A 27,762-nucleotide genomic window follows, 5' to 3' on the forward strand; every position below is an offset into this window, starting at 1 on the left:
AAGTGAGAATAAAATTACCTCTTTTATTTCCAAAAATGTAGGGCCAGGGGAGCAACGTGATAGAAGTTAGGATCAGTTCCCTACGGACCCGTTGGCCTCAGGAGAGACAGCAGCTCCTTGAGGCCCGTGTTCCCAGCAGCAGAGCCTCAGGTGGGCCCGTTGCCTCGGCAACTCAAAGGTCTGTCACAGTAGACACTGGTCCCTCCTGGCCGGCCAGAGCCGGGGGTGTCGACACGTCCGTCCTCCCCCCAAGGCCCCCGCTCTGCACTTGTTCCTGCCCGTGCTGCCCCGAAACTAAATGTTGGTTAGTGGGTTAGGTTTCCAGACGCAATCGCTCTGAGTCCCTCCTTGGGGTGGTGGGCTCCTCGCCCACTTCTCAACTCTCCTGTCCCCTCCGCTCCTGGCCGCCAGCCCCGGACTCTCCTAAGTTGCACTTCCCACGTGGCTCTCACTAGGTCCCCCCACCAATGCCCCGGCTCCTGGGAGTCACCTCCTCCAGGACTCCCTCCCTGTCTGCCCCATTGCTCTCCAAGGCCCCGAGGGTCCTGGGGAGGGAGCCCAGATCAGCCCCCTGGGGGCCCTGGGGGAGGCCTCAATGGGCAGGCGGTCAAAGGCAGATTGTCATAAGACGCAGCCCCAGTGACACCTCGTCAGAATGTATATTCTGCAGCAAGAGATTTTTTTTTTTAAAAAACAGTAAAAGGCATGAGAGCAGAAGACAGCGAGAGCCTGTCCACCGCGGCGGCCCCAGCGTGGCTGCCTGGCAGGTGACAACACTTTGGAGCTGGGTTCGAACGCTCCAGAGTCACAGGCCTCCCAGCTAGGACGAACATCGGAACAGGACGGGAGGTGGGCCGAGCCTACGGGCCCCTGACCTCCGCAGAGCCCACCTGAGGGGCTGCCCCTTGGCCCCCAGGCTGCGGGTTCTGGAGGTTGGAAGGTGGGGGCCCGGAAGTGCACAAGCCCTGGGCCAGAGGGCTCCCGCGGGGCGAGGAGGACACTGTCCTGGGGCCGAGGTCTGGGCCAGCGGCAGCCTGGAATCACACAGCATCTCCCTATCAAAGCGCAGACCGTGGGCACCGTCGGAGGGTGGAGCCAGGTCTGCAGGGCCAGGGAGCCATCTCGCCCCACGAGGACCCAGCCCCGCGGAGCCCCAGAGCAGCGGAGGGAGCACAGAGGGAGTGTGAGGCCTGAAGGCCGGGCGGCAGGGGCCAGGCGGCAGGGGGCCAGGCATGCCTGGCGGCCTCTGGTCTGGCGGATGTTTAGGGGCGGAGGCAGGTGCAAAGCCATCTCTCTCTGCTCCCTGGGGGGGAGGGACTCAGAGGGCAGACCCCACGAGGGAGGGTGTTGGAGGGTGAAGTGAAAGGACTAAGGAGAGGAAAACAGGAGAAAGACCGAAACTGGGGTCTGTGAGCCGGCATGGACCCCAGCCTCACAGACACGCCTCGGAACAAAAACCCACCCTCCCGCCCCGGCCGTCTTCCCCGCCTGCTCCCCCTTCCCCGTGGGCACCCGCGGGCGGCGGCTTCATTTGTGGAGGTAGGCGTCCAGCCACAGCTCCCCCGACTTCTTCAGGGACCTGAGAGGAAAGGGGGTGGGGACAGTCAGAGGCCAGGAGAGGCGCCAGGGAGCCCTCGGGAGTGGGTGGGGAGGCCACTCGGGGCAGGCAGGTGCTTCCTCTCAGCTCTCTGTGGAAAGACCTCCCGTGGAACCACAGAGGGAAGGCCTCCCCGGCCCAGAGCAGCCGGGCGGTCCAGAGGAAGGGGGTGGGCTGGTGGAGTCCCCTGGTGGTTGCCACTGTCTCCGAGCGGTCCCGGCCCGGTGACTGTCCTCGCCCACACCATGCCCCAGCGCCCACGGGCTGTGCACGGGGCCCCCTACCCGGTGACTGTCCTCGCCCACACACCGGGCCCCAGCGCCCACGGGCTGTGCACGGGCCCCCCTACCCGGTGACTGTCCTCGCCCACACACCGGGCCCCAGCGCCCACGGGCTGTGCACGGGCCCCCTACCCGGTGACTGTCCTCGCCCACACACTGCCCCAGCGCCCACGGGCTGTGCACGGGGCCCCCCCTACCCGGTGACTGTCCTCGCCCACACACTGCCCCAGCGCCCACGGGCTGTGCACGGGGCCCCCTACCCGGTGACTGTCCTCGCCCACACACTGCCCCAGCGCCCACGGGCTGTGCACGGGGCCCCCTACCCGGTGACTGTCCTCGCCCACACACTGCCCCAGCGCCCACGGGCTGTGCACGGGCCCCCTACCCGGTGACTGTCCTCGCCCACACACCGTGCCCCAGCGCCCACGGGCTGTGCACGGGGCCCCTACCCGGTGACTGTCCTCGCCCACACACTGCCCCAGCGCCCACGGGCTGTGCACGGGGCCCCCTACCCGGTGACTGTCCTCGCCCACACCGGGCCCCAGCGCCCACGGGCTGTGCATGGGGCCCCCTACCCGGTGACTGTCCTCGCCCACACCGGGCCCCAGCACCCACGGGCTGTGCACGGGCCCCCTACCCGGTGACTGTCCTCGCCCACACCGGGCCCCAGCACCCACGGGCTGTGCACGGGGCCCCCTACCTGACAATGTCCTGCAAGGCCCTCAGCAGGGGCTTCTCCTGGTACTGGATGCCGTGCTTGGCGCACAAGGACTTCACCAGCGGGGCGACCTTGTGGAAGTTGTGCCGGGGCATCGTGGGGAAGAGGCTGGGGAGAGGGTGGGGGACAGAGTGTGACGGTGCCCGCCTCCTGTCCCCACCCACAGATGAGAGGCGATCCCGGGGAGCTCCAGCTCCGGCCCTTCCTGTGTGCCCCCTGAGGCGCTGGGGGGGTGTCTGTGCTCTGGGGTTGGAAAGAAACTCCATGGCTAGAGACAAAACACTGTATTTTTCTAAAAAGGAAATAAATAAACTAGAGGGACTGAGAGGGAAAGAAACAGTGACCAGGGGGGAGGCGAGGATGAGGGACAGCAGAGGTCGTGGGGGTGTGGAGGGTAGCCCCTTGGTGTGTCCGTTCCAAGGCAAGCTCTCTGACCGAGCTGGGCCGGTTTCCCTGTCAATGAAGTGGACTGACCGCCCTGCCCTGCCCTGCCGGCCGCGCGTCAAGGGAGCTGGACTGTAAGCTCTCTGGAACTACGAAGCTCCAGCCACACATAAGGGGCAGTTGGCACTGTGACCGCGTGGCACAGGGCACAGAGCGCCCCTCCCCTGGCCTCGGCGCGGCTGGCTGGCTGTGGAGCACGCTGCAGGGCTGGGGGCGAGGAATCTCACCGGGGCGGGGGGGGCGGGGAGAGGGATCCCCCAAGTGCTGCCCTCTGCCTAGATGGGGCTGATGGCCACTTCCGTCCCCTGTCTGTGGCCCGCCTGCCCCGGCCACCCGCGCCTGCACTCACTGGTGCTCGATCTGGAAGTTGAGGTGCCCACTGAACCAGTCGTTGAAGAAGGACTGCTCCACGTTGCAGGTGGCCGCCAGCTGTATGGGGAAGCGGGAGGAGCGGCTGGGAGTCAACGAAGGGCCTCTTTGCCTTCCCTTAGGGTCAGCCTCACCTGAGGCCTCATGCCATACTGTTCTGCCCCGAGTCCTCAGCCCACCCAGATTTCCCACTGCTCCCTCTTAAAGGGCCCTGCCACCCTTTCCTGACCAGGACGAAGGGCCCTCGTGACCTCACCTGGCTGCTGAACCAGTCTCGGTATGGCTCTCGGTCGATCTCCATGACAATGTGATTCATCTGCGTGACCCACACAAACCAGTGGCTCTCCAGGAACCTGGGAGAGAGTGCAGCTCAGCTCAGGGCTGGAGCCCAGGTCACCCGGCTCTCCGTGGGCCCCGGCCACAGTGGGAGCGGCTCCTTCCTCCCAACGCTCACTGGCCCAGGGCAGGTGGCCAGCCGGCTCTCCATGGGCCCCGGCCACAGTGGGAGCGGCTCCTTCCTCCCAACGCTCACTGGCCCAGGGCAGGTGTCGGGGGGTAAGCTCAGGTGGCAGGACGTGGGGCACAGGGCAGGAAGTGGGGACCTCTGAGCCTTTCCCCATGGGTCTCTCCTGACAAAGCTCCCGTCCGCACCAGTGCTCGGGGGCCCAGAGATTAGCCAGCAAAGCTCAGGCACCTGATGAAGTTGAGGAGAAGGACGGCTCCCAGGATGCCGTAGAAAGGAATGTAGGTGATGAAGAAACGAGCATAGTAGCTGATGGCCCAGGCCAAGTCCTGCCAAGAGAAACAGTTACGTGTGGGAGGGCCCAGCCCTCCCTGGCACTGTGTCCTGGCCACAGGTGTATACACAGCACCTCGTATGCCCTGCTAGGCGCAGGTGTCTAACTCCAACAGGCCTCTTGGAAGGTGGGCACCAGGCCCGCTGAGCAGCAGGCGCTGCCTTGTGCAGGTTTTTCGCGACAGTCTTTGTTTCTAGGGAAATGCTGAGTGTTCTGGCGGCAGGGAGGGAGCTATGTGCTCTACTTTCAGAGAAGGAGACAGGGATGGGGACCAGGGACATCAGCTGAGGGCATCCCCGGGCAGGGGTTCTGGTCCCAAGGATTCTGACTGCACATGCATACAGTCCAACCCATCCCGCGACACCCGGCAGCTCATGAACGGCCCCGCGCTCCTGTCTGTACTCATCGGCACCTGGGAACTTCTTCCTCCATGCTCATCCAGTGTGGGAAGGCGGGGGCCAGAGACACTTGCAGACATGGACTCCGCCTCCTGTCTGTCACCTGAATCCAGGTGTCTCTGCTGAACCACAGAAGCCTCCCATGGGTCTCTGGCTCTCCCTTGTACAAGAGTGACAAAGAGTGGCCCTCCGAACACCAAGCAAACCCCGTCTCTCCCTTGCTAAGCCTCCCACCCTACCCAATGTTCAGAGATCACCTCAGGGCCTTTGCCCTGACCGTTTCCTCAGCCAAGAATGCTTGTGCAGTAACTGGGTTCCCCCACCACTTCTCCCCCAGAGCCTTGGCAGGGTAGCCAGGGGCACAGGCTCCAGGTCAGGCTGCCTGTGCTCCTTCCAGCTCCACCAGTGGCTCTGTGTAGCTGTCGGGGGTTCCCTCAGCTGTGCCTCAGCTCCCTCATCAGCAGGATGGGAGGAGACCCTCCCACTGACGTTCTACATGGCTTGAATGTGTGTGTGTGTGTGTGTTCTAACAATAAGCGTCTCCTACAGTAAGCTCTCACAACTCTAGACAGCCCACTGCACCACCACAGAGACCTTCCTAACATGCGACCTGGATCACGCCACTGCCATCCTCCAAGCCATTGCTGGCTTCCTTCCCTGCCAGGGGACAAAGGACAAAATCTAGCCCCCGGGTAGGACACACGGCCCTTCCCTCGCCTGCTCCTACGTGCGCCCGGCCAGGGCGTGCTCCAGGGCGTGCTCCGTCTTGCTTCAGTGTTTGCGTCCAGGCTGTATCTGCCCGGGGGCTCCTCCTTCCCTTATCTGCTCAGCAAACTCATCCTTCAGCCCAGCTCTGTTCAGTTAAGCTCCACAAACATCCAGCAAATGCCTGCTCTGTGTGTCAGGGGCCTGGGAGCAAGAGGTCATTCAGAAGCCCCGCGTCTGCAAGGGCAGGCTTGTCAAGAAACTCCTTGAACATCACAAGGAGGGGGGACAGATAGTTACGAGGGTGACGGAAACAGGGCAGGGGGTCCCAGCACTACCCTGGGCTTTAGGAGAGGCCTGCCTGAGGGGCGGGGGCACACCAGAGGTCAGCCCAGCAATGCCAGCAGGAAGGACATCTGCAGGAGAGACAGGGATACAGAGAAAAGCCCAGACAGGGGGAGACGGCAGAGGGCGTGTGCTTGGGGTGGTGAGTGGGCAGCGGGCCCAGAGCTACTTAAGGGCAGGCAGGGGCGGTGGCACCAGGGAACGGCGCCCTCCTGAGAAAGGTGGGAGGGGAGCGCCTGGGAAGGCAGCGCGGGCAGGGCCAACGGGGAGCCCAGGGCAAGACCTCAGGGGCGGAGGGAGCCAGCCTGAGAGGTCCCGCTCCTTTCACCGAACGGGCATTCTGACACCGTTCTTCTGTCTGTGCTGCAGCGGTGAGCACCCCTGTGTCTGTGGGGGTGCACGCCTACCCACCTCTTTTCCCGCGAGGGGATGCGTGACCGCGGCACTGGTTTCAGTGGGAGGGCGGGATGGAGACGTGGGGACACAGGGAGCAGGGAGAGACCCAGCAGGGGGGACTCAGACGCCAACAGGGAGAATTTCAGGAGGGAGCTGGTAGTGGTGTCAGACCCCAGGGACCCCCCCCCACCCCCGCCCTCCAAGGTGCGGCCCGGGAAACACCCCAGGACGTGACAGCCGGCAGCACTGCCAGTGGTAAAGCCCCCCCTCGCCTGGAGTGTGACAAGCCCTCCTCCGGGCCAGGCTTCTCGGCCCCCACACAGTCCGCACCCGGGGCCGCTCTGTGCATGGCAGGATGTCCAGCTGCCTCCCTGGCTAGATGCCCACTACATACCAGTGGCACCCTCCCCCCCCCCCCCAGGCTGTGACAGTGAAGATCAGCCCCGTTGAGGACGCTACCCCACGTCACAGCTTTACGTGGCACCTAAGCTCACTGTTGTCCTAATCAGACCGCAGTGCGGGCCATGTGTCTGCCCACACGGTCCTGGGCCCGAGGGGGCCGCTGAGTCATATCCACCAAGAATCTCCAACACCCAGTCCGGGAACAGCCAGGAGGCTGAACCCTATTTCCCAGCAGGCGCGAGGGCAGGGCCACGGAGGCCTGATCCATTTCCCGGGCTCTGCCACCTGATCCTGTTCGGGTGTATCATCTGATTTCCTTTCCTGATGTCCCTTTTTAATGGCTTTGTTCCTTACGGAATAAACAACAATAGTAATAATAATTAAATATTCACATCAGAAGTCATCTGCTCTGAATGCAGATTAAAGCGTCCCCTGACCCAGCTCGGCTCAGCGGCGTGCACACGCTCACACTCCTGGTCAGTCGTGACCACCCCCCAGCGCCCAGGCGAGCCTGGTGCAAACAGCGCTCACCGGAGGAGCAGATCTGGGTTCAAATTCCCATCACTGACCTGATGCAGAAACCCCACCCCCCTAGCCCACTCTGGCCTCCTTGGTAAAGCGTGCTGGAATGGCCCGATGCGGGCGGTGCTGGACTGTCCCTAGAACACAGCACTAGTGACATGCCCCACTTTTGGGAAAAGAGCCTATGCTGGAAGGGAGCCGTACAGGTCCTGGCAGCATGGCGCTGGTGGAGACCTCCAGAGCCACGGCTCCTCCCTGACCACCCCACCTGCTCGCCAGCCCAGTCCCGGCACTCCTGGCGGAAGCCGCAGCCTGACCCCTCCCCCTGTACTTTCCATGAGAGGATGTGAGACAAAGTGCTCGGAGGCCCTTCAAATGCGACACAAACAGTGCCCTGGCCGGTTGGCTCAGTGGTAGAGCATCGGCCTGGCATGCAGGAGTCCTGGGTTCAATTCCCGGCCGGGGCACACAGGAGAAGCGCCCATCTGCTTCTCCACCCCTCCCCCTCTCCTTCCTCTTTGTCTCTCTCTTCCCCTCCCGCAGCCGAGGCTCCATTGGAGCAAAGTTTGCCCGAGCGCTGGGGATGGCTTCTTGGCCTCTGCCCCAGGCGCTAGAGTGGCTCTGGTCGTGACAGAGCAACGCCCTGGAGGGGCAGAGCATCGCCCCCTGGTGGGCAGAGCATTGCCCCCTGGTGGGCGTGCTGGGTGGATCCCGGTCGGGCGCATGCGGGAGTCTGTCTGACTGCCTCCCTGTTTCCAGCTTCGGAAAAATACAAAAAACAAAAACAAATGCGATGCAAACAGGAGGTACTGTGATTTCAGAGCGACTGGTGGCTGAATGTGGAGGAGGGCCCAGGACACGGCGCCGGGAGGCCTGGGTTCTAGCGCCCACCCCCTTAGTGTCCTCTTGGGCAAGTCCCAAACTCTGAGTCTCCACATCTTCACTTATGAAACTGAGTTAAAAAGACTGGTAAGAGAGACTGGCCATACCTACCGAGGGACTCTGTAGGGCAGGGCCCTGTCCCTGTCCCACTGAAGCCGCTCCAACTCGGCTGTTCCCTCCAGGTCATTCTGTCGTGGCCGTAACACCCTTTAGGCAGCGTGATGCCTGCACGTCTGCACCAGGCCACTGGCTGCGTGCACAACACTGGCGGCCCCCTCTAGTCTGGCATTATGGGCTGCACTGTGCACCCTAATATGCCTATGTTGAAGCCCTAACCCCCAGGACCTCACAACGTGACCCTATTTGGAGAAAGGGTCGCTACAGATGTAATGGGTTAAGACGAGGTTATCAGGGAGGACCCTAACCCACTACAACTGGTGTCCTTATAAAAAGGGGGATTTAGACACAGATACAGACACACGCACAAGAAAGACACTGTGAAGAGACGGGCGGAAGGGGTGGTGGCCACTCAGAAGCCCAGGAGAGAGGCCTGACCAGAGCCTCCCTCACAGCCTCAGGAACGACCACAGCCACAGCTCCGCCTGGGACCCCCAGCCCCTGGGCTGTGAGACGACACATTCCGCTGCTCACAGACCCCCCACTCCGTCTGTGGAGCTCTATCACGCAGCCTGAACACACTGATGTGCCGGACCCTGACGCCCGGACACTCTGAGGGAGGAGGGCCGGGCTGGGGTCTGGGCGTCCTCGCTGTACAGAGCTGCTCGGGCCGCTCTAAGCATGAGGCAGTCGGAGGGCCAGGCTTCACGGGGTCCCTGCAGCCCTTTAATCCCTGATCAGACGACTGATACCCCTGTCGTCTCCGCCACCGCCCTGCTGCTCTCTACTTACCAACCCGAGTGCCGTGCGACCCAGTTCACGGGTCTGGGAGGCGGCACAGAGACACAGAGGGCAATGGCTGCGGCAGAGCCATGCACAGTGCGCTGCGTTTGGCTCTGATCACATCGCCTTCGGGAACTTTCTGAGGGAGCTCTGTCTGCAAAAGCAGTGGCTCCCCTGTATAGGGGGGTCTCTAACAGTGGGGGGCAATGGCCTGTGGCAGCCTCAGCAGGTCCCTTCCTGAGAGTGACAAGGTACCTCAGCCCCCCCTCCCCCACAAAGGCACAAAGGGGCATGGCCCAGCACGCAGGCCCCCAGAGCCCACCGCCCAGACTCCCGCCTCCCCGCCCCGGGCGGCGGGGGCTCCAGCAACTCACCACCCAGTCCTTGCGGACGATCATGGTCATGATGATCTGGTACTGGAAGTACATGGGGATCAGCAGCGGCGGCCCAACTGCGGGGAGAGCGGAGCGGGGCTCAGCGTGTCCTGCCCCACCAGGCCCGTCCCGTCCCTCCTGGTCCTGCCCCACCAGGCCTGGCCCGGCCCTCCTGGTCCCGTCCCTCCTGGTCCTGCCCCACCAGGCCCGGCCCGGCCCTCCTGGTCCCGTCCCTCCTGGTCCTGCCCCACCAGGCCCGGCCCGTCCCTCCTGGTCCCGTCCCTCCTGGTCCTGCCCCACCAGGCCCGGCCCGTCCCTCCTGGTCCCGTCCCTCCTGGTCCCGTCCCTCCTGGTCCTGCCCCACCAGGCCTGGCCCGGCCCTCCTGGTCCCGTCCCTCCTGGTCCTGCCCCACCAGGCCCGGCCCGGCCCTCCTGGTCCCGTCCCTCCTGGTCCTGCCCCACCAGGCCCGGCCCGTCCCTCCTGGTCCCGTCCCTCCTGGTCCCGTCCCTCCTGGTCCCGTCCCTCCTGGTCCTGCCCCACCAGGCCCGGCCCGTCCCTCCTGGTCCCGTCCCTCCTGGTCCCGTCCCTCCTGGTCCTGCCCCACCAGGCCCGGCCCGTCCCTCCTGGTCCCGTCCCTCCTGGTCCTGCCCCACCAGGCCCGGCCCGGCCCTCCTGGTCCCGTCCCTCCTGGTCCCGTCCCTCCTGGTCCTGCCCCACCAGGCCCGGCCCGGCCCTCCTGGTCCCGTCCCTCCTGGTCCCGTCCCTCCTGGTCCGCGCTGTAAGAGCGGGAACCGGGCGGGACGCAGAACCTGCAGCTCCCACAGAGGCCCTGGCCCAGCCGAGGGGGCTGGGGCAGACAGCACCTCCACTCCGCCCCACCTCTCCCCCACAGATCACGGAGCACGTGATTTCCTGGCCTCTGTGTCCCGTCTGTATGATGGGCCAGGAGGGGTCCGCACAGGGCGGCTGCTATAGCCCCTCTTCTCCCAACAGGCTCAGTGCCACTTTCCGAGTCCAAAAAGGGCGTGAGTGGGAGGACGGCAGACGGGGTGGGGCTGTGGGCGCTCCGCACTCACTCAGGAAGAAGTACTCGTGCTGGTGGTTGTAGGGCAGGTACTTCAGCTTCTTCTTGCCGTACTGAGGGGAAAGCAGAGACCGTGAGCGCCGGACACCCGCGGCCCTCGGGGCCCAGCCGCCCATGCCCGCCCGCGCCCGCTCTGCAGCCACCATCTCCGCCTCCTGCTTAGGGCACCTGTCCCCTTCCTGTCAATCTGCACCCTGAACCCCCACCCCCACCCCCGCCAGAGCTGCTTGGCTAGCAGCGGCCAACAGGTCCTCAGCCCTGGCCGAGTGTGCTGCACGGCGCTGCACGTGGTGCCTGAGCTCATGAGCCAGCACTTGTGAAGCCGAGTCCCTGCCCAAGGCCACAGGCCAGTGGGCCCAGCGGGGACCTGGACCTAGGTAAGCTCATTCAGAGCCCAAGTGACAGCCACTAAATACTTGTCTGTTGGCGTGAATGCACAACTGAACCACTCACCCAGGGCACTGGCTCCCAGAGGGAGCGCCTGGGCTGGGTTCCATGCCTCGGGGAATGAGAAAAGCTGCCAGACCACCCTGAGGGGCTCCCCAGAGCCTGAAGCAGCTGCAAGAACCCAGATAAGGGCCTAGGGATTTACGAAGAGTCACAGGCTGGGAGCATCCACTTCCTCAGAGCCTCCTGCCATTTCCAAAGCTAATCTCTCCCTCCACAGCGGAGCCCACACCCGTGGGGACCCCGACGCCCGGACACTCTGAGGGAGGAGGGCCGGGCTGGGGTCTGGGCGTCCTCGCTGTACAGAGCTGCTCGGGCCGCTCTAAGCACAAGGCAGTCGGAGGGCCAGGCTTCACGGGGTCCCTGCAGCCCGTTAATCCTGATGCCTAGGCCCAGAGGCCCAGCCCGCCCTGCTCCTCAGAGGCTGCCTGCAGAGTGGCACCTGCTCTCCTTGTCTGTCATGCCGGGGGGCTGTGTGGGGAGCCAGGCCAGGGCTGAGACCCTGCACAGGTCGCTTGGGTCCTCTGAGCCCCGTCTGGCATCCACACATCTCTGGTTGTTAAGAAGAGACAACGAGCCCTGACAGGATGGCTCAGTTAGTTAGAGCATCATCCCGAAATGCAGAGGTTGCCGGTTCGATCCCCCGTCAGGGCACCTGCAGGAACAAATCCTTGTCCCTGTCTCTCTCTCTCTCTCCCTTCCTCTCTCACTAAAATCCATACATAAAAATTATAAAGAAGAAGAAGAAGAAGAAGAGACAATGAGAACATGGGCCTGAATGCCAGGTGCTGACCCTGGGGACACTACTCCTCAGCAGCCCTTCCCTGGAGCCGACGGCCAGAGCCTCCCTCCTCCAACGGTGTCCAGCTTTTTTTTAATTTATTTTTATTTTTTTATTTATTCATTTTAGAGAGGACAGGGAGAAGAAGAGAGAGACAGAGAGAGAGGAGAGAGAGACAGGGGGGAGGAGCTGGAAGCATCAACTCCCATATGTGCCTTGACCAGGCAAGCCCAGGGTTTCGAACCAGCGACCTCAGCATTTCCAGGTCGACGCTTTATCCACTGCGCCACCACAGGTCAGGTGGTGGCCAGCTTATTGCTAGGAAGTCACAGCAAGGTTCTCCGGGTGACAACAGAGAGGAGAGTGACCGTCAAAACCAGAGGAAGGGCCCTGGCCGGTTGGCTCAGCAGTAGAGCATCGGCCTGGCATGCGGGGGACCCGGGTTCGATTTCCGGCCAGGGCACATAGGAGGGGCGCCCATTTGCTTCTCCACCCCCCCCCCCCTTCCTCTCTGTCTCTCTCTTCCCCTCCCGCAGCCAAGGCTCCATTGGAGCAAAGATGGCCCGGGCGCTGGGGATGGCTCCTTGGCCTCTGCCCCAGGCGCTAGAGTGGCTCTGGTTGAGGCAGAGCGACGCCCCGGAGGGGCAAAGCATTGCCCCCTGGTGGGCAGAGCGTCGCCCCCTGGTGGGCGTGCCGGGTGGATCCCGGTCGGGCGCATGCGGGAGTCTGTCTGACTGTCTCTCCCCGTTTCCAGCTTCAGAAAAATACAAAAAACAAAACAAAACAAAAAAAAAACAGAGGAAGGGTCCGTGGCCTCCTGAAAAGAGGGGCTCTGGAGAGGGACAAAGCCCCCCCCCCCCGTCCCCAAGGCTCGCATCCTGCCGCCGGCAGCCACGGTCAGAGCACACCCGGCTGACGTGCCGCCGGAATCACCCCCTCAGTTCCGTGTGGCCTCCTGTGCTTGGCAGGGTCTCACCCGTCCCGAGAACGTGTGTCCCCTCGCTCGAAGACTATCATGACTGTCGGCGCTGGGGCCGGTCTTGGAGAGGCCCCACGCAGGGAGGCTTCAGAGGTGGCAGGAGAACCCCAGGTGGCCATTCCAGGGGAGAAAGTGTGGCCACCCAGGGGCCTGGGGAGCAGATGGCCCACAGACTAGGCCCCTGGGTTCTGCTCCAACGCCCTCCCAGGAGCCAGCACACCGGCCAGCACCCGCAAGGCAGCCTCTGTAGGCGCCTCTGACCCTGGACAGGAGCCTTCTCCACCTCTCGGCCACACAGGTCACCCCAGGGAGGGCCCCGGGCAAGTCAGCAGAGACCAGAGTGTCCCCACAGAAGGACTTGGGGGTGACCGAACTGCTGGGAGGGGAAATTCCTTTGAAGTTGCATTTGTGCCTGACCAGGCGGTGGCGCAGTGGATAAAGCATCAGACTGACATCCTGAGGACCCAGGTTCGAGACCCCGAGGTCGCCAGCTTGAGCGTGGGCTCATCTGGTTTGAGCAAAAAGCTCACCAGCTTGGACCCAAGGTCTCTGGCTCAAGGAAGGGGTTACTCGGTCTGCTGCAGGCCTGTGGTCAAGGCACATATGAGAAAGCAATCAATGAACAACTAAGATGTCGCAATGCGCAACGAAAAACTAATGATTGATGCTTCTCATCTCTCCGTTCCTGTCTGTCTGTCCCTGTCTATCCTCACTCTGACTCTCTCTCTGTCTCTGTAAAAAAAATAAATAAATAAAATGAAGTTGCATTTGCACAGAAAGAAACACATGGTTTTCCTTTATTTCTGGTAACCTTTGGGGTGGGGGGGGTAAGAAGGGTTATAGGAGCCACCCCAGGCTGGAGACCTCCCATGCCCCAGACCCACGTGGAGGGCTGACGGGTCCCTGCTGCTGCGGCAGACTCCCAGGCTTCCGGAGGCAGGGGCTGGAGATCAGGAAACAGTCTTTATTTGAGCACACTGCTTCCCCACCCTCCACGCCACGAGCTTTGGGGTCCTTATTGGTCAACTGGAGGTTTGGTGGGCACTTCATAGGGTTACTGAGGGACCGGTGGAGGACGCGGATATAAAAGCACCTCGGGACCATGAAGGGAAGGTTAGTCATGGGAACACGTGTGCCTGCGTGTGGAGACACACTGAAACGTCACTGGCATCTAGTCCCTTCCTGAGAGGGACAGCTGCAAAGGTATCTGTCAGGGGGTGCTGGCCCAGGGGGCGTTTTCCTCCGAAAACCAGAAAGTACAGCTGTGGTTGGCCGAGGCCAAGCCCGGCATGGGGCTAACTCACTGCCTCTTGACTTTACACGCTCAGTTCTCTGCCAAAACCCAGCCATATATGTCATGGGCGCAGGGAAGGATATTTTAGAATGTACAAGCTCGGGACGGGGGGGGGGGGGGGGGGGGGGACTCCTGCCTTCTTTCTTCATCAGAAAGCTGGAGTGAGCTGCCTCTTGTCTTTACACGCTCAGTTCTCTGCCAAAACCCAGCCATATATGTCGTGGGCGCAGGAAAGGATATTTTAGAATGTACAAGCTCGGGGGGGGGGGGCGGGGGACTCCTGCCTTCTTTCTTCATCAGAAAGCTGGAGTGATCCAACAAACACCTTTCCCTAATGTCTACCAGGTGGTGGCCCTGGGCAAGGTCCCATAGGACCCAGAAGCCCTGGCTTGGAGCCAGACGGCCTGGGTCGGGATGGTGGCGCGGCTTTTTCTAGCTGTAACCTTGAGTGAGTTATTTCTTCTCTGTTGGCCTTAGTTGTTCTACCTATCAAATGGGTTTGTTGATAGCTTCTGCCTCACAGTTACACAAGGCTTCAGTGACGCCCCGCATGCCACATGCTCAGCCCAGTGCGAGGCCCTGGCCTCACAAGCTAAGGGTCTGCCTTCCTCCCCACGGGGACCCCGTAACCCTCAGGACAGCCCTCACCACACACGGAGAGAGAGCCTCAGGTGGTGGGGCTGAGACGCAGGAGGACAGGGGTGCTTTCTCCCCGGTGTCCGGACCCCGAGAAGGAGGTGGCGGCGGACAGGGCTCTCTTTGACGCATTCCCAAGCTGAGGGCGACAGGGACACAGGCCAGGGACCCGGGGAGGGGGAGCGCAGCCAGCCGGTGGTCTGGCTTTCCCAGCGGCCCACAGCCCTCTGCCCCAGCCGGCTGGCCCTCCTGTACCCAGACTCTCCGCGGGACCACAAGGCCAGCCTTGGATTATAGGCTTGGCTGCCAGGGGCATGTGCAGGGGACTTCTCAGCATTGGAACACACTGTCTAAAGGAGGACAAGGGCCTTCTTGTCTGTTCAGGGGTGGGGGAGGAGAGCTGTTGCAAAGTCTAACCCCAGCCTCCGGGAACCTGCAAGCTCACAAGAGCGTGAGCAACAGGACCACACCAGGCATGGCCGACTGGCAAGACCCCAAAGCCCAGCCCAGGGGCCCAGAGAGGAGGCCCGTGGCCAGTACAAGGGAGAACTGGCCGCTTGGCCTGTTCCCGAAAGGCCGCCTGGACCGGGAAGCCGAGAGGGTGTGCAGCGGGCCAACGGAGGGGCAGGGAGAGCTCTGTCCCAGCCAGGCGGTCACCCCGGAGCTCGGGCAGCGAGGCAGAAACACAGCGCCACAGGGACAATAGCCTCCATGACAGGGTGCCACTGAGCAGTGACATCACTGCTGTTCGGGACGGCCCAGGAGTGCCATATACCCGAGCCCGAAGGAAGAGTGTGGAGCCATCAGAAAGAACGAGACTGAATTTCCATCGTTTCCAAGGCTACGATCTTTTCAAGGATACCCAGGAAACGCAAAAGAATCAACTGGAAAGCAACTAGAATCACAGTGACACATAAGTGGACACAACGTGCACCTCAGACAACTAGCTAGCCCAGCGGTAGTCAACCTGGTCCCTACCGCCCCCTAGTGGGCATTCCAGCTTTCACGGTGGGCGGTAGCGGAGCAACCAAAGTATAAATAAAAAGATAGATTTAACTATAGTAAGTTGTTTTATAAAGCTTTATTTTGCCAAACTTAGCGAAAATCCGACATAAAGTACTTGGTAAGTAATTATCATTATTATATGCTGTACCTCTGCTTTATAAATTTTATAAACTACAGTTACTTCCCTACTTTATAAACCACCATTACTGTGGAACCGGTGGGCGGTCAGGAAATGTTACTACTAACAGAGATGCAGAAATGGGCGGTAGGTATGAAAAGGTTGACTCCCCCTGAGCTAGCCAAACGTCAACAGCTTCCCTGCATACCCGAGAAACCCCAATCGTAAGGACAAAACCAGAAAACACCTAGGACTAAACTGAAAGAGAAACATCCTCAATACATATAAAGAAACGTCTGAGCCTTGGCCGGATAGCTTGGTTGGTTAGAGCATTATCCCAATAAGCAAAGGTTGTGGGTTCGATTCCCCGTCAGGGCACATATAGGAACTGATGGATGTTTCTGTTCTTCTTTCTTTCTTTTTTTAATTAATGTTTAAAAAGCTTTGACTTCATTTTATTTATTTATTTTTAAAAGACTTTATTTATTCATTTTAAAGAGGAGAGAGAGAGAGAGAGAGAGAGAGAGAAGGCGGGGAGGAGCAGGAAGCACCAACTCCCACACGTGCCTTGACCAGGCAAGCCCAGGGTCTCGAACCGGCAACCTCAGCGTTTCAGGTCAAACGCCCCATCCACTGCGCCACGACGGGTACGGCTGTTTCTGTCTGTCTGTCTCTCTCTCTCTCTCTTTCTCTCTCCCTTCCTCTCTCTCTAAAAGCAGTAATAAAAAGAAAACTAAAAGAACTTTTAAAAAAATTCTCCCTGGAAGTCAAAGACCAAGAGGCAGAATGCTCCCTCGGAGGCCGCTGCTCACACTTCTGTGCACTGGGCGGCCGGATGCAGCGCCTGGCTGGGCTGGTTCGCTCGTGGTGCGCAGAGATAAGAGCCCTGGCCTCCCAGCTCGGAGGCTGGTCCCGGTGTGGTGCGTGGGGCTGGCATGGGACCAGTGCCATCAGACCCACCATCACCGGGGTCCCTCCCAGGGCCGCACAGTTCTGCGGACAGCAGGGCGCAGCTCAAGCCAGGAACGCAAAACAGTGAGACAGGAGGACCGCACGGAGCACTGCGGCCCTGGCCGAGGCTGCTCAAATGCTCCTGGCGACTGGATTACCAGACACCCCCACCCCCACCCCCACCACCACCTTCTGCCCATCCTCTGCCCCAAGGCCAGCATCGGAGAAGAGTCTAGAAAGAGATGTTGGAAGAGGTTTCACTGGCTACGAGGCAGACGGGAAAGACACCTTCCTGGCAGCGCTGGTGGCTGACACCAGATCTTGTTAGGGACGCAGAGTATCTGTCAGGACAGCCAACTGCTCTACAACATAAAGCCTCACCTAGCTCGAGGGTCCTTAGTCTCCACTGGCAAGGGGAGAGACAGTCAATCAGGTCCACTAGCGAGACCCCGCCAATCAAAGCCAGCAAACGTTCCTCCAAGAAAAACTCTTAACATGTACTTTGGCACAGAGACCCCATGCTTCCAAAGTACCGAGTTTTGGCTAATTTCTTCTGAATTACGATGCCACAGGAAATCCATGTTTCTGCTCAGACACTCTCTCGTGTGGACAGGAAACAGGAGAGAGGAGGTACACACCAGAATTGGGGGGGGCAGGCTCTCTCCCCTCCTCGCTGCGGGCCTTGGACACCAGCACCGCTGGGCAGAGGATGAAATTCAAGCCACTGCTCCTTACCGAGGAGCCTGCGCGCCCACACTCTGTGCCCGCTCTGAGATGCTAAGATCAGCGTGAAAACAGCGAGGGTATTCTCGTCTTTGGTTTTCTTTTTTTACCTCATCAATGAACTTCCAAAAATCAAAGCCCACATAGACATGTTTTTGTAAAATGAACCATAATAGAGTTTGTCACAAAGAGGTTCCTTTTTTTAAGAGAAATGCATTAAATAAGGACACTCTTCAAATAAGCTGGGAGTGCTTTTATTAAAAGGAAATTAAGAACGAGCAACACCAAGTTTTCCTGTCTTATAAAACAGTATGGGCAACATTGCGGAACAGGACCAGAGCGGAGAATGGACCGCCCCAGGCGGAGGCCGACAGACGGGCCCCTCACTCAGAAAGGGCCGCGTCTGCTGAGGCAGCAAGTTGCAGAATAGAGCAAGTTTTCATTTTTGCTTTTGAAAAACAGATAAATGCGTGTTTACATACACACATGAAATATATGGCATGTTGTCAGCAGGGGTCACCATCAGGGGCAAGACATTTGGGGCAGAGAGGGCGATGGTGAAGATAACAGCAGACTCATTTTTAAATTCTGTATATTTCTGTGTTACTTAAATGCTTCTAACAGGTATGCTCTGTATTTATAATAATAAAAAACCCTGGCTGGTTGGCTCAGTGGTAGAGCGTCAGCCTGGCGTGCAGGAGTCCCGGGTTCAACTCCCGGCCAGGGCACACAGGAGAATCGCCCATCTGCTTCTCCACCCCCCCCCCTTCCTCTCTGTCTCTCTCTTCCCCTCCCGCAGCCGAGGCTCCATTGGAGCAAAGATGGCCCGGGCACTAAGGATGGCTCTGTGGCCTCTGCCTCAGGCGCTAGGATGGCTCTGGTTGCAACAGAGCAACGCCCCAGATGGGGCAGAGCATCGCCCCCTGGTGGGCATGCCGGGTGGATCCCTCGGGCGCATGCGGGAGTCTGACTGCCTCCCCATTTCCAGCTTCGGAAAAATGAAAAATAATAATAATAATAAAAACCCAACACAGCGTTATTATTAAAATAAGGCCGGCTGACGTAGTGGAAGAAAATGGCTAGCGGTCTAACCTGTGACCCTGAGCACACCCCCTCCGCCCGCTGAGCCCGGCTTTGTCATTCGATGGTGAGGCGGGTGGACAGAACATGCCACGTCTCTTCCAGCGTCAAGGACTGTGACTTTCCAAATAAGCTCTCTTTGAGCTGGCCTGGAGGGACCAAGCGTGAGCCCGGGAACGACCTTGTCTCCCACAAACCAACACCAGATTCCCCGTCCCTGGCCGGTGGGAGAGAGGGAGGCGTCTCACCACCACAAACCCCCCGAGAAGGAGCTGTGTCCATTATTTACATGTGACCCCATTCCACAGAAACCCCAGCTTGAATAATTCAGGGCGACCGGCAGAGGTTTCCATTTACACGTCAGGTCCGGCTGGACAGTCACGCTCCAGACTCCCTCTCCCGGGCCCCCTCAGACCCTGTCAGCGCCGCCCCCTCCGCCGTACCTCGATGGGCTGCCATTCGCCCAGGACGAACACGTGCAGCATGTTCACGTCTGGATCCTTCTGGAAGATGTTGGGCTTGGCGTGATGCTGGAAGTGGCGGTGGTTCCACCAGTTGGCGGAGGCACCCTGCGGGGGGGGGGGGGGACAAGGGGGTGAGGCGCGCAGTCTGCGGGGGGGGGGGGGACAAGGGGGTGAGGAGCGCAGTCTGAGGGGGGGGGACAAGGGGGTGAGGAGCGCAGTCTGCGGGGGGGGGGGGGACAAGGGGGTGAGGAGCGCAGTCTGCGGGGGGGGGGGGGGACAAGGGGGTGAGGAGCGCAGTCTGCGGGGGGGGGGACAAGGGGGTGAGGAGCGCAGTCTACGGGGGGGGGGACAAGGGGGTGAGGAGCGCAGTCTGCGGGGGGGGGGACAAGGGGGTGAGGAGCGCAGTCTGCGGGGGGGGGGACGACAAGGGGGTGAGGAGCGCAGTCTACGGGGGGGGGGGGACAAGGGGGTGAGGAGCGCAGTCTGCGGGGGGACGACAAGGGGGTGAGGAGCGCAGTCTGCGGGGGGGGGGACAAGGGGGTGAGGAGCGCAGTCTGCGGGGGGGGGGGACAAGGGGGTGAGGAGCGCAGTCTGCGGGGGGGGGGGACGACAAGGGGGTGAGGAGCGCAGTCTACGGGGGGGGGGACAAGGGGGTGAGGAGCGCAGTCTGCGGGGGGGGGACAAGGGGGTGAGGAGCGCAGTCTGCGGGGGGGGGGACAAGGGGGTGAGGAGCGCAGTCTGCGGGGGGGGGGGACAAGGGGGTGAGGAGCGCAGTCTGCGGGGGGGGGGACAAGGGGGTGAGGAGCGCAGTCTGCGGGGGGGGACAAGGGGGTGAGGAGCACAGTCTGCGGGGGGACCTGAGCCCGCTGGCGACAGGCCCTGCTCAGTACGAGGTCCTAGGGAGCTAGCGCCCTCAACACGCGGGCCGAGTTCTTTCTTACACACAAGGTTCCTGCCCACAAAAGTCCGCGGCCGCCCTGTGGCCAGGACTTCAGAATGAAGTCACGTCACTCCATGCCTCCAGGCCTTTTTGCCCAACAGCAAGACAGTGACGGTGACAGTGGTGGGGACCCCGGGCAATGCACCACGACGCAGCGAGAGTGGCGGCAGGTGTGGGGTGGTCTCGCTCTCCGCCAACATTGGGCGCGAGCCGTCAGGCCCCCACCCTGGGCGCGTCTCCTGGGCGCCTTGCTGTGTAACGGGTTTCAGGGACAGTAAGAAGTGGTGTTGACGTGAACCCGAGAGAAATGAAAACATAGCCACACAAGAATGTGTATGGGAATGTTCCCGGCAGCATTACGCAAAACAAGCAAAATGGCTACCAACTGATGGATGGATAATTAAAGCGAGGAAGAGCCGTGCACTGAGAGGCTGCGCGGCCCACCTGAAAGGGAGTGAAGTGCTGACAGGCGTTCCAACGTGGGCGGACCTGGAAAAACCTCAGGCTGAGTGACAGAAGCCAGCCCCAAAGTACCACAGAGAGCAGGGGGAGTCAACCTTTTTATACCTACCGCCCACTTCTGTATCTACGTTAGTAGTAAAATTTTCTAACCGCCCACCGGTTCCACAGTAATGGTGATTTTATAAAGTAGGGAAGTAACTTTACTTTATAAAATTTATAAAGCAGAGTTACAGCAAGTTACAGCATAGAATAATAATTACTTACCAAGTATTTTATGTCAGATTTTCGCTAAGTTTGGCAGAATAAATCTTTATAAAACAACTTACTATAGTTAAATCTATCTTTTTATTTATATTATACTTTGTTTGCTCCGCTACCGCCCACCGTGAAAGCCGGAGCGCCCACTAGGGGGCGGTAGGGACCAGGTTGACTACCACTGCTGTAGAGGATCCCATTTATATGGAACGTTCAGAACAGAGAAATCTAGAGACGGAAAGATGAGTGGTCGCCTAGGGCCAGGGCTGGGGGTGGTAGGAAGGGATGAGAGGACTAGGAGGTGATGGCTAAGAGGCAGGGATTTCTCTAGGGGTAATGAAGACATCCCAAAATTAACTGTGACGATGGTTAAGTCACTGGCTTGTACACTTTCAATGGGCGAATGGTAGATTATGTGACGTGTATCTCCGTAAACCCTTTTCAAACAAAACAAGGGCCCAAAGTAGTTGGCAAGCGACAGTCCAACCAGCAGCCAGACACAACATTAGGCACTCAGGGGTGAGAACCGAGTCGTGGGGACGGCGACCGGGAGCACTGCCTACATCGCTAACGCGCACAGGGAAGAGCTCTCTGGCTCTAACGTGTCAGTGTAAAATCAAGATTCTAGGAGGTAAGAAGCATTGCATGAGTATGTATTTCCAGGCCACAGATTTGTCTCCCCAGCTCAAGATCTCGCCCCATTCTGCGGGCACGTGCCTCCACACAGCGGCCCCAGGATGCACAGAAAGAAGCAGGGCCCCTCTAACCCGCCATGAGGACCCCACGCTGAGCTGTGGCTGGACCCGTCCGTGCCCTGGCCAGGGGTCTGGCCATCTACGAAAAAGGTCTAACAGCCAACAGAAACATTCTACGTGGGAGAAACACAGTCTCTGGACACCGTGGGCAGGAAGTCGCGAGTAACTATGGCCTCTACGGTGACCCCAAGCACCTATAAGCAGGTGGGCCTTAAAACCCGTAAGTGTCGGCGAGTGAGAGCTTAGAGGATCGAGGAATCAAATGACACATTTATCCTTCTCGTCGAAGGAACCACATTTCTGAGACAAATGAACTTGAAAATCTCTGGAACAGAGAAATAAGAGGCAAGGCATATTATCAGCAAACGTGATGTTTGTTGAATGAATAACCAACCGCAGGGCAGCGAGATGGGCTGCGAACAGCAGAGAAGGGGTCATCCCTGCACATGGATCAGATGTGATGACAAAGTCTCTCTCTTTTTTTTTTTTCTGAAGCTGGAAACGAGGAGAGACAGTCAGACAGACTCCCGCATGCGCCCGACCGGGATCCACCTGGCACGCCCACCAGGGGCGACGCTCTGCCCACCAGGGGGCGATGCTCTGCCCCTCCAGGGCGTCGCTCTGCCGCAACCAGAGCCCCTCTAGCGCCTGGGGCAGAGGCCAAGGAGCCATCCCCAGCACCCGGGCCATCTTTGCTCCAATGGAGCCTTGGCTGCGGGAGGGGAAGAGAGAGACAGAGAGGAAGGAGGGGGGGGGAGGGGTGGAGAAGCAAATGGGCGCCTCTCCTGTGTGCCCTGGCCGGGAATCAAACCCAGGACTTCTGCACGCCAGGCCGACGCTCTACCACTGAGCCAACCGGCCAGGGCCAACAAAGTCTCTTTTTTTTTTTTAATTTTTTTATTTTATTTATTCATTTTTAGAAAGGAGAGAAAGATGGAGAGAGAGACAGAGAGGAAGAGAGAGGAGAGAGAGACAGAGAGAGAGAAGGGGGGAGGAACTGGAAGCATCAACTCCCATATGTGCCTTGACCAGGCAAGCCCAGGGTTTCGAACCAGTAACCTCAGCATTTCCAGGTCGACATTTTATCCACTGCGCCACCACAGGTCAGGCGACAAAGTCTCTTTGACCGTGGCATTCCTCTGCTGTGATTCTCTCCCATTCCTCTTCTCCAGGCAGAGCCCCTCCTTACGCTTCACGAACCCTCCTTCCCATGAAGCCCTGCTCTCCCTGGCACAGCGACCCGGCCCGTGTTCTCAGAATGTGGGTGGCGACACTGCCTGCCCCATGGATGAAGGGGGGAAGGAGAGGCGAGCCCTCCTCTAGTGGGGGAGTCGGCATCACACCGCCATGATGGGGCCCATGGAGGTGGACAGGTCCCGGGAGGCCGCTCAGGACTGCACCTGGTCTGCCGGCTGGGAGGGGGGACCAGGCGAGTGCAGGGGCTTTGCCGACAGAGACAGAGGGCGAGAGCCAAGGTGAGGGCCTCCAGGGTGCAGGAGGGGGCACTGTGGACTGTGCCAGAAGCCGAAGGAAGGCCTGAGACCCAGGACGGCGGCTGGAAGTGCTGGGCTGAGCCACGTCAGAGCCCGAGGGGAAAGGAAAGCTGCACCCAGGTTGGAACAGGTGCAACCTCAGCGCCGAGAGTTTCCCAACCTGCTCTTTGGTTCACCTCGTTTTCAGTCGAGAACGCTGCTAAGGCTGACAATTTCAGCCAAGCAACCATCTTCAACGATTTCCAATTAACTGAAATAAAATAGTCAACTCTGTTGTGGTAATAAATAATATATTCAAACCTAGCCTGACCTGTGGCGGCGCAGTGGATAAAGTGTCGACCTGAAACGCTGAGGTCACCAGTTTGAAACTCTAGGCTGGCCCGGTCAAGGCACGTGTGAGGAGCAACTAGTATGAGTTGACGCTTCCTGCTCCTCCCTCCACCCCATTCTCTCTCTTTCTCTCTCTGAAATCAATAAATAAATCTTAAGATAAATAAGCTTAATGTTGGGGCTTTTAATACACTAGCTTTTCAATTTTAAGTGTTTGTCAACTACTTTAATGCTCTGGGGAGGGGGATCAACCATTAAGAAAAGAACACATGGCCCTGGCCGGTTGGCTCAGCGGTAGAGCATCGGCCTGGTGTGTAGGGGACCGGGGTTCGATTCCCGGCCAGGGCACATAGGAGAAGCGCCCATTTGCTTCTCCAGCCCCCCCCCTCCTTCCTCTCTTTCTCTCTCTTCCCCTCCCGCAGCCAAGGCTCCATTGGAGCAAAAGATGGCCCGGGCGCTGGGGATGGCTCCTTGGCCTCTGCCCCAGGCGCTAGAGTGGCTCTGGTCGTGGCAGAGCGTCGCCCCTGGTGGGCGTGCGGGGTGGATCCCGGTCGGGCGCATGCGGGAGTCTGTCTGACTGTCTCTCCCCGTTTCCAGCTTCAGAAAAATACAAAAAAAAAAAAAGAAAAAAGAAAAAAAGAAAACACATAAAACATGTAGACAGGGGCACAAGTTTTTCCTTTTGCCTCCAGTTCCAATATGGCTTAGCACAATCCAGACTGATCTTTAAAATGTTGATATTGCCTGACTGGGCAGTGGCGCAGTGGATTGAGCGTCAGACTGGGATGCGGAGGACCCACGTTCGAGACCCCGAGGTCGCCAACTTGAGTGCGGGCTCGTCTGGTTTGGGCAAAGCTCACCAGCTTGGACTCAAAGGTCGCTGGCTTGAGCGGGGGGTTGCTCGGTCTGCTGAGGGCCCACTGTCAAGGCACATATGGGAGGGCAGTCGGTGAACAACTCAGGTGTCGCAACGAAGGACTGATGATTGATGCTTCTCATCTCTCTCTGTTCCTGCCTGTCTGTCCCTCTTTATCCCTCTCTCTGACTCTCTGTCTCTGTAAAAAAATTAAAAAATTTAAAAAAATTTTTTAAAAAGTTGGTATTTTGTTCATTGTGAATTTTTCTGCATTAATTATGCTTTTAAAGATAATATTGCATTGCCTGGCCAGGAGGTAGCGCAGTGGATAGAGTGTGAAGCTGGGACAGTAAGGACCCAGGTTTGAAACCCCAAGGGCACTGGCTTGAGCGTGGGATCATAGATATGACCCTACGATCACTGGCTTGAGCCCAATGGTCATTGGCTTGAGCAAGGGGTCACTGGCTCTGCTGTAGCTCCCTCCCCATCAAGGCACATATGAGAAAGCAGTCAATGAACACCTAAAGTGACGCAACTATGAGTTGATGCTTCTCATCTTTCTCCCCCCTTCCTGTAAATGTCTGTCTCTCCTTCTCTCCCTAAAAAAGGAGAAAAAAAGAGAAAATATTGCATTAAAATGTTATTTCGCCTGAACAGGTGGTGGCGCAGTGAATAGAGCATCGGACTGGGATGCGGAGGACCCAGGTTTGAGACCCCGAGGTTGCCAGCTTGAGCGCGGGCTCATCTGGTTTGAGCAAAGCTCACCAGCTTGAGCCCAAGGTCGCTGGCTCGAGCAAGGGGTTACTCGGTCTGCTGAAGGCCCACGGTCAAGGCACATATGAGAAAGCAATCAATGAACAACTAAGGTGTCGCAATGAAAAGCTGATGATTGATGCTTCTCATCTCTCTCCGTTCCTGTCTGTCCCTATCTATCCCTCTCTCTGACTCTCTCTGTCTCTGTAAAAAAAAAAAGTTATTGCAATTACTGAGTTGTTTTTATTTGGTGTCCCCTTAATTTTGCACCCGAGGTACATGCCTCCCTTGCCTCACCCTGCCCTGGCCGCAGTGGCCCGAGATGAGATTGTGAACAGGCTGGCAGGTGTCCAGGTTTCCACCTCCAGATGCAGAGTCTAGATGGTGCCAAGCCCTGCTGTCCGCATTTTATCCTAAGTACAATGCTGAATGATTAAAGGGTGTTAAGCAGAGGTACATCTGCTTAGAATTGTCCTTACATAAGACAATCCTCGGCCCTGGCCGGTTGGCTCAGTGGTAGAGCGTCGGCCTGGTGTGCAGGAGTCCCGGGTTCGATTCCCGGCCAGGGCACACAGGAGAAGCGCCCATCTGCTTCTCCACCCCTGCCCTTCTCACTTCTCTCTCTATATCTCTCTCTTCTCCTCACCTCCTGCAGCCATGGCTCGATTGGAGGGAGTTGGCCCCGGGCACTGAGGATGGCTTCATGGCCTCCGCCTCAGGTGCTAAAATGACTCCAGTTGCAATGGAGCAAGGACCCCAAGACGGGCAGAGCATCACCCCCTAGTGGACTTGATGGGTGGATCCCAGTAGGGGTGCATGCAAGAGTCTGTCTCTCTGCCTCTCCTTCTCTCATTAAAAAAAAAAAGTAGGTCCCAGCCCCTCAAGGCTCCTGGCATCCGATTCACTGTCCTCACTGCTTGTGCTAGAACATCAGGGCTCCCTATAGTCACCCCTTTTTGTCTCAGCAAAGGGACCAGAGGAACAAATGGCCTTATAAGACTTGTCTGGCCCTGGCTTGGTAGCTCAATTGCTTGGACCATCATTCTGATACACCAAGATTGCAGGTTCAATCTGGGGTCAAGGCACATACAAGAATCAACCAGAGGCCTGACCAAGCGGTGGCGCAGTGGATAGAGCATCAGACTGGGATGCGGAGGACCCAGGTTCAAGACCCTGAGGTCGCCAGCTTGAGCGCGGGCTCATCTGGTTTGAGTAAAGCTCACCGGCCTAGCCTGACCTGTGGTGGAGCAGTGGATAAAGCGTCAACCTGGAAATGCTGAGGTTGCCGGTTCAAAACCCTGGGCTTGCCTGGTCAAGGCACATGAGAGTTGACACTTATAGCTCTTCCCCTCTTCTCTCTCTCTCCCTCTTCCCCTCTCTAAAATGAATAAATAAAATCTAAAAAAAAAAAAAAAAGTTATCAAAGCTCACCGGCTTAGACCCAAGGTCACTGGCTCGAGCAAAGGGTTACTTGGTCTGCTGTAGCCCCACGGTCAAGGCACATATGGGAAAGCAATCAATGAACAACTAAGGTGTTGCAACAAAAAACTAATGATTGATGCTTCTTATCTCTCCGTTCCTGTCTGTCTGTCCCTATCTATCCCTCTCTCTGACTCTCTCTCTGTCTCTGAAAAAAAGAATCAACCAGTGAATGCATGAATAAGTGGAACAACAAATTGATCTCTCTCTCTCTAGAAATCAATCAATCAATATAAACTTAAAAAGAAGACTTGCCTGCAGCTTTGTGGTCACCAAATACCAGAGCCATTCCAGAGGAGCTGTGATCGTTCTGGCTCTGGGGCCCCCCTAGATGAGCTGCATGGCCAGGACACTGGCCTAGACACAGCACGAAGGACACAGCTAGTGGGGGCTAATGAGCCACGAGTGGAACCCATGTCCCTGACCTCCTCTAGTCCCTGAGCCCAAAGACCGCCCTTGCTGTCATTCCAGATTTCATAATACAGGGTTTTCCATGGAGGCCAATCTATTGTCCTGACCTTGTTCCATATGACACAGAGCTGTGCTCCAGAGCCCTTCAAGGACCGAGGGACATCAGGCAGGAAAGCCCCCACCCCTCACCCTGGCTCCTGCCCAGAATCTGGAAACAGGACACAGCCCATCTTTGTTGAGCATGTGGGGATAACATGGGTCAGCAGTGAAATGTTACTTTCCGATACTAGGAGGGTTTTATCCGCCAGCAAAGCATACAGAATGAAACAAAGCGTTCCACTATGCACACCCCTTCCCTTCACCCCTGAAATTCTGGAAAGAAACCAGTTTCTCTGTCAGCTTCCAGCTCAGGGCCAGGACAACCACTTGGTGCAGGACTGGTGACTAGTTCAACGAGAGTTCACCCTCAACCAGATCTAGAGACTGCAAGCCCAGGGCTCAATGCATCTGGGTCGCAGGGGGATAAGTTCAAAGTTCACCGGGAGGGGTAGCTCCTCCCAAGCTGGGGTGGGGAGGGTGGAAGTCTTTCTTTGGAAGCAGCTGACTGTCACTGGGAAAGGGGTGGGGCAGAGGATGATCCCTACCAGAGAGAGAGCTGGCCAAGGATGTTATTTCCAAAACCAAGGAGACCACGCCTATCAGATCAGCACAGGTCAATGGCAAGTCCAACTAGGGTTTTACAAACTTGCTACTTCCGGGGGCTGGCCTCCTCATCTGTATGGTGGACAGTAAAACCGCCTTACCTTCTGCATTTTAAACAACTCTCACCCTTTGGCTCAGCTGCTCATCACACTGTGGGAAGTCTCCTTATCTAAAGACTTGTATGATGACAGCATCTCCTTGCCACACCCCTATCTGAGACGGCTTATGATAAAGGACTTGTATACAACCAAATGATTAAAATGAAGATAAATGACCTGTCATAAGAGAGGAGGATACATTTAACAAAAGCCAGACTAAGGATGGCCGCCGTTCCAAGTCCTCCTTTGTGTCTCCCGGGAGGAGGCAACAGAGGAACTCTATGTATTACACAGCTCACATTACCCAGGGAGGGAAACACTCCAATTCATCAAGAGAAACTGTTTCTCTACTGGCCCCAAATAAAAGGAGTTTATTAGATAAGGAGCAAACAATATAATCAATTGAGTCAACAGACAAGAGGCATGTGTCTGTCTTCATAACTAACACACTGGTTTTGTGGGTCTAATGAGATACGGAGCCGGGGCTCGGGAGGTCGAAGAAGGGGAGGGTTTGAAAGAGGCTCACAGCTGGCCT

General features: G+C 58.4%; 1 protein-coding gene across 1 annotated transcript in view; it reads right to left on the reverse strand.

Moving 5' to 3' along the window:
• FADS2 (fatty acid desaturase 2) overlaps positions 1–27,762 on the reverse strand; it is a 39,839-nt gene continuing 12,077 nt past the window's right edge. Inside the window, exons 5-12 of the mRNA XM_066360704.1 lie at positions 18,673–18,798; positions 10,208–10,268; positions 9,131–9,207; positions 4,104–4,201; positions 3,666–3,762; positions 3,390–3,469; positions 2,579–2,704; positions 1–1,579 (exon numbers count right to left, since the gene is read on the reverse strand). Coding sequence (XP_066216801.1) covers positions 1,528–1,579; positions 2,579–2,704; positions 3,390–3,469; positions 3,666–3,762; positions 4,104–4,201; positions 9,131–9,207; positions 10,208–10,268; positions 18,673–18,798 — 717 coding nt within the window. The 3' untranslated portion in view covers positions 1–1,527. The remainder of the gene's footprint in view (positions 1,580–2,578; positions 2,705–3,389; positions 3,470–3,665; positions 3,763–4,103; positions 4,202–9,130; positions 9,208–10,207; positions 10,269–18,672; positions 18,799–27,762) is intronic.

Source organism: Saccopteryx leptura, chromosome 1 (genome assembly GCF_036850995.1).
Source record: "Saccopteryx leptura isolate mSacLep1 chromosome 1, mSacLep1_pri_phased_curated, whole genome shotgun sequence".
Lineage (NCBI taxonomy): Eukaryota > Metazoa > Chordata > Mammalia > Chiroptera > Emballonuridae > Saccopteryx > Saccopteryx leptura.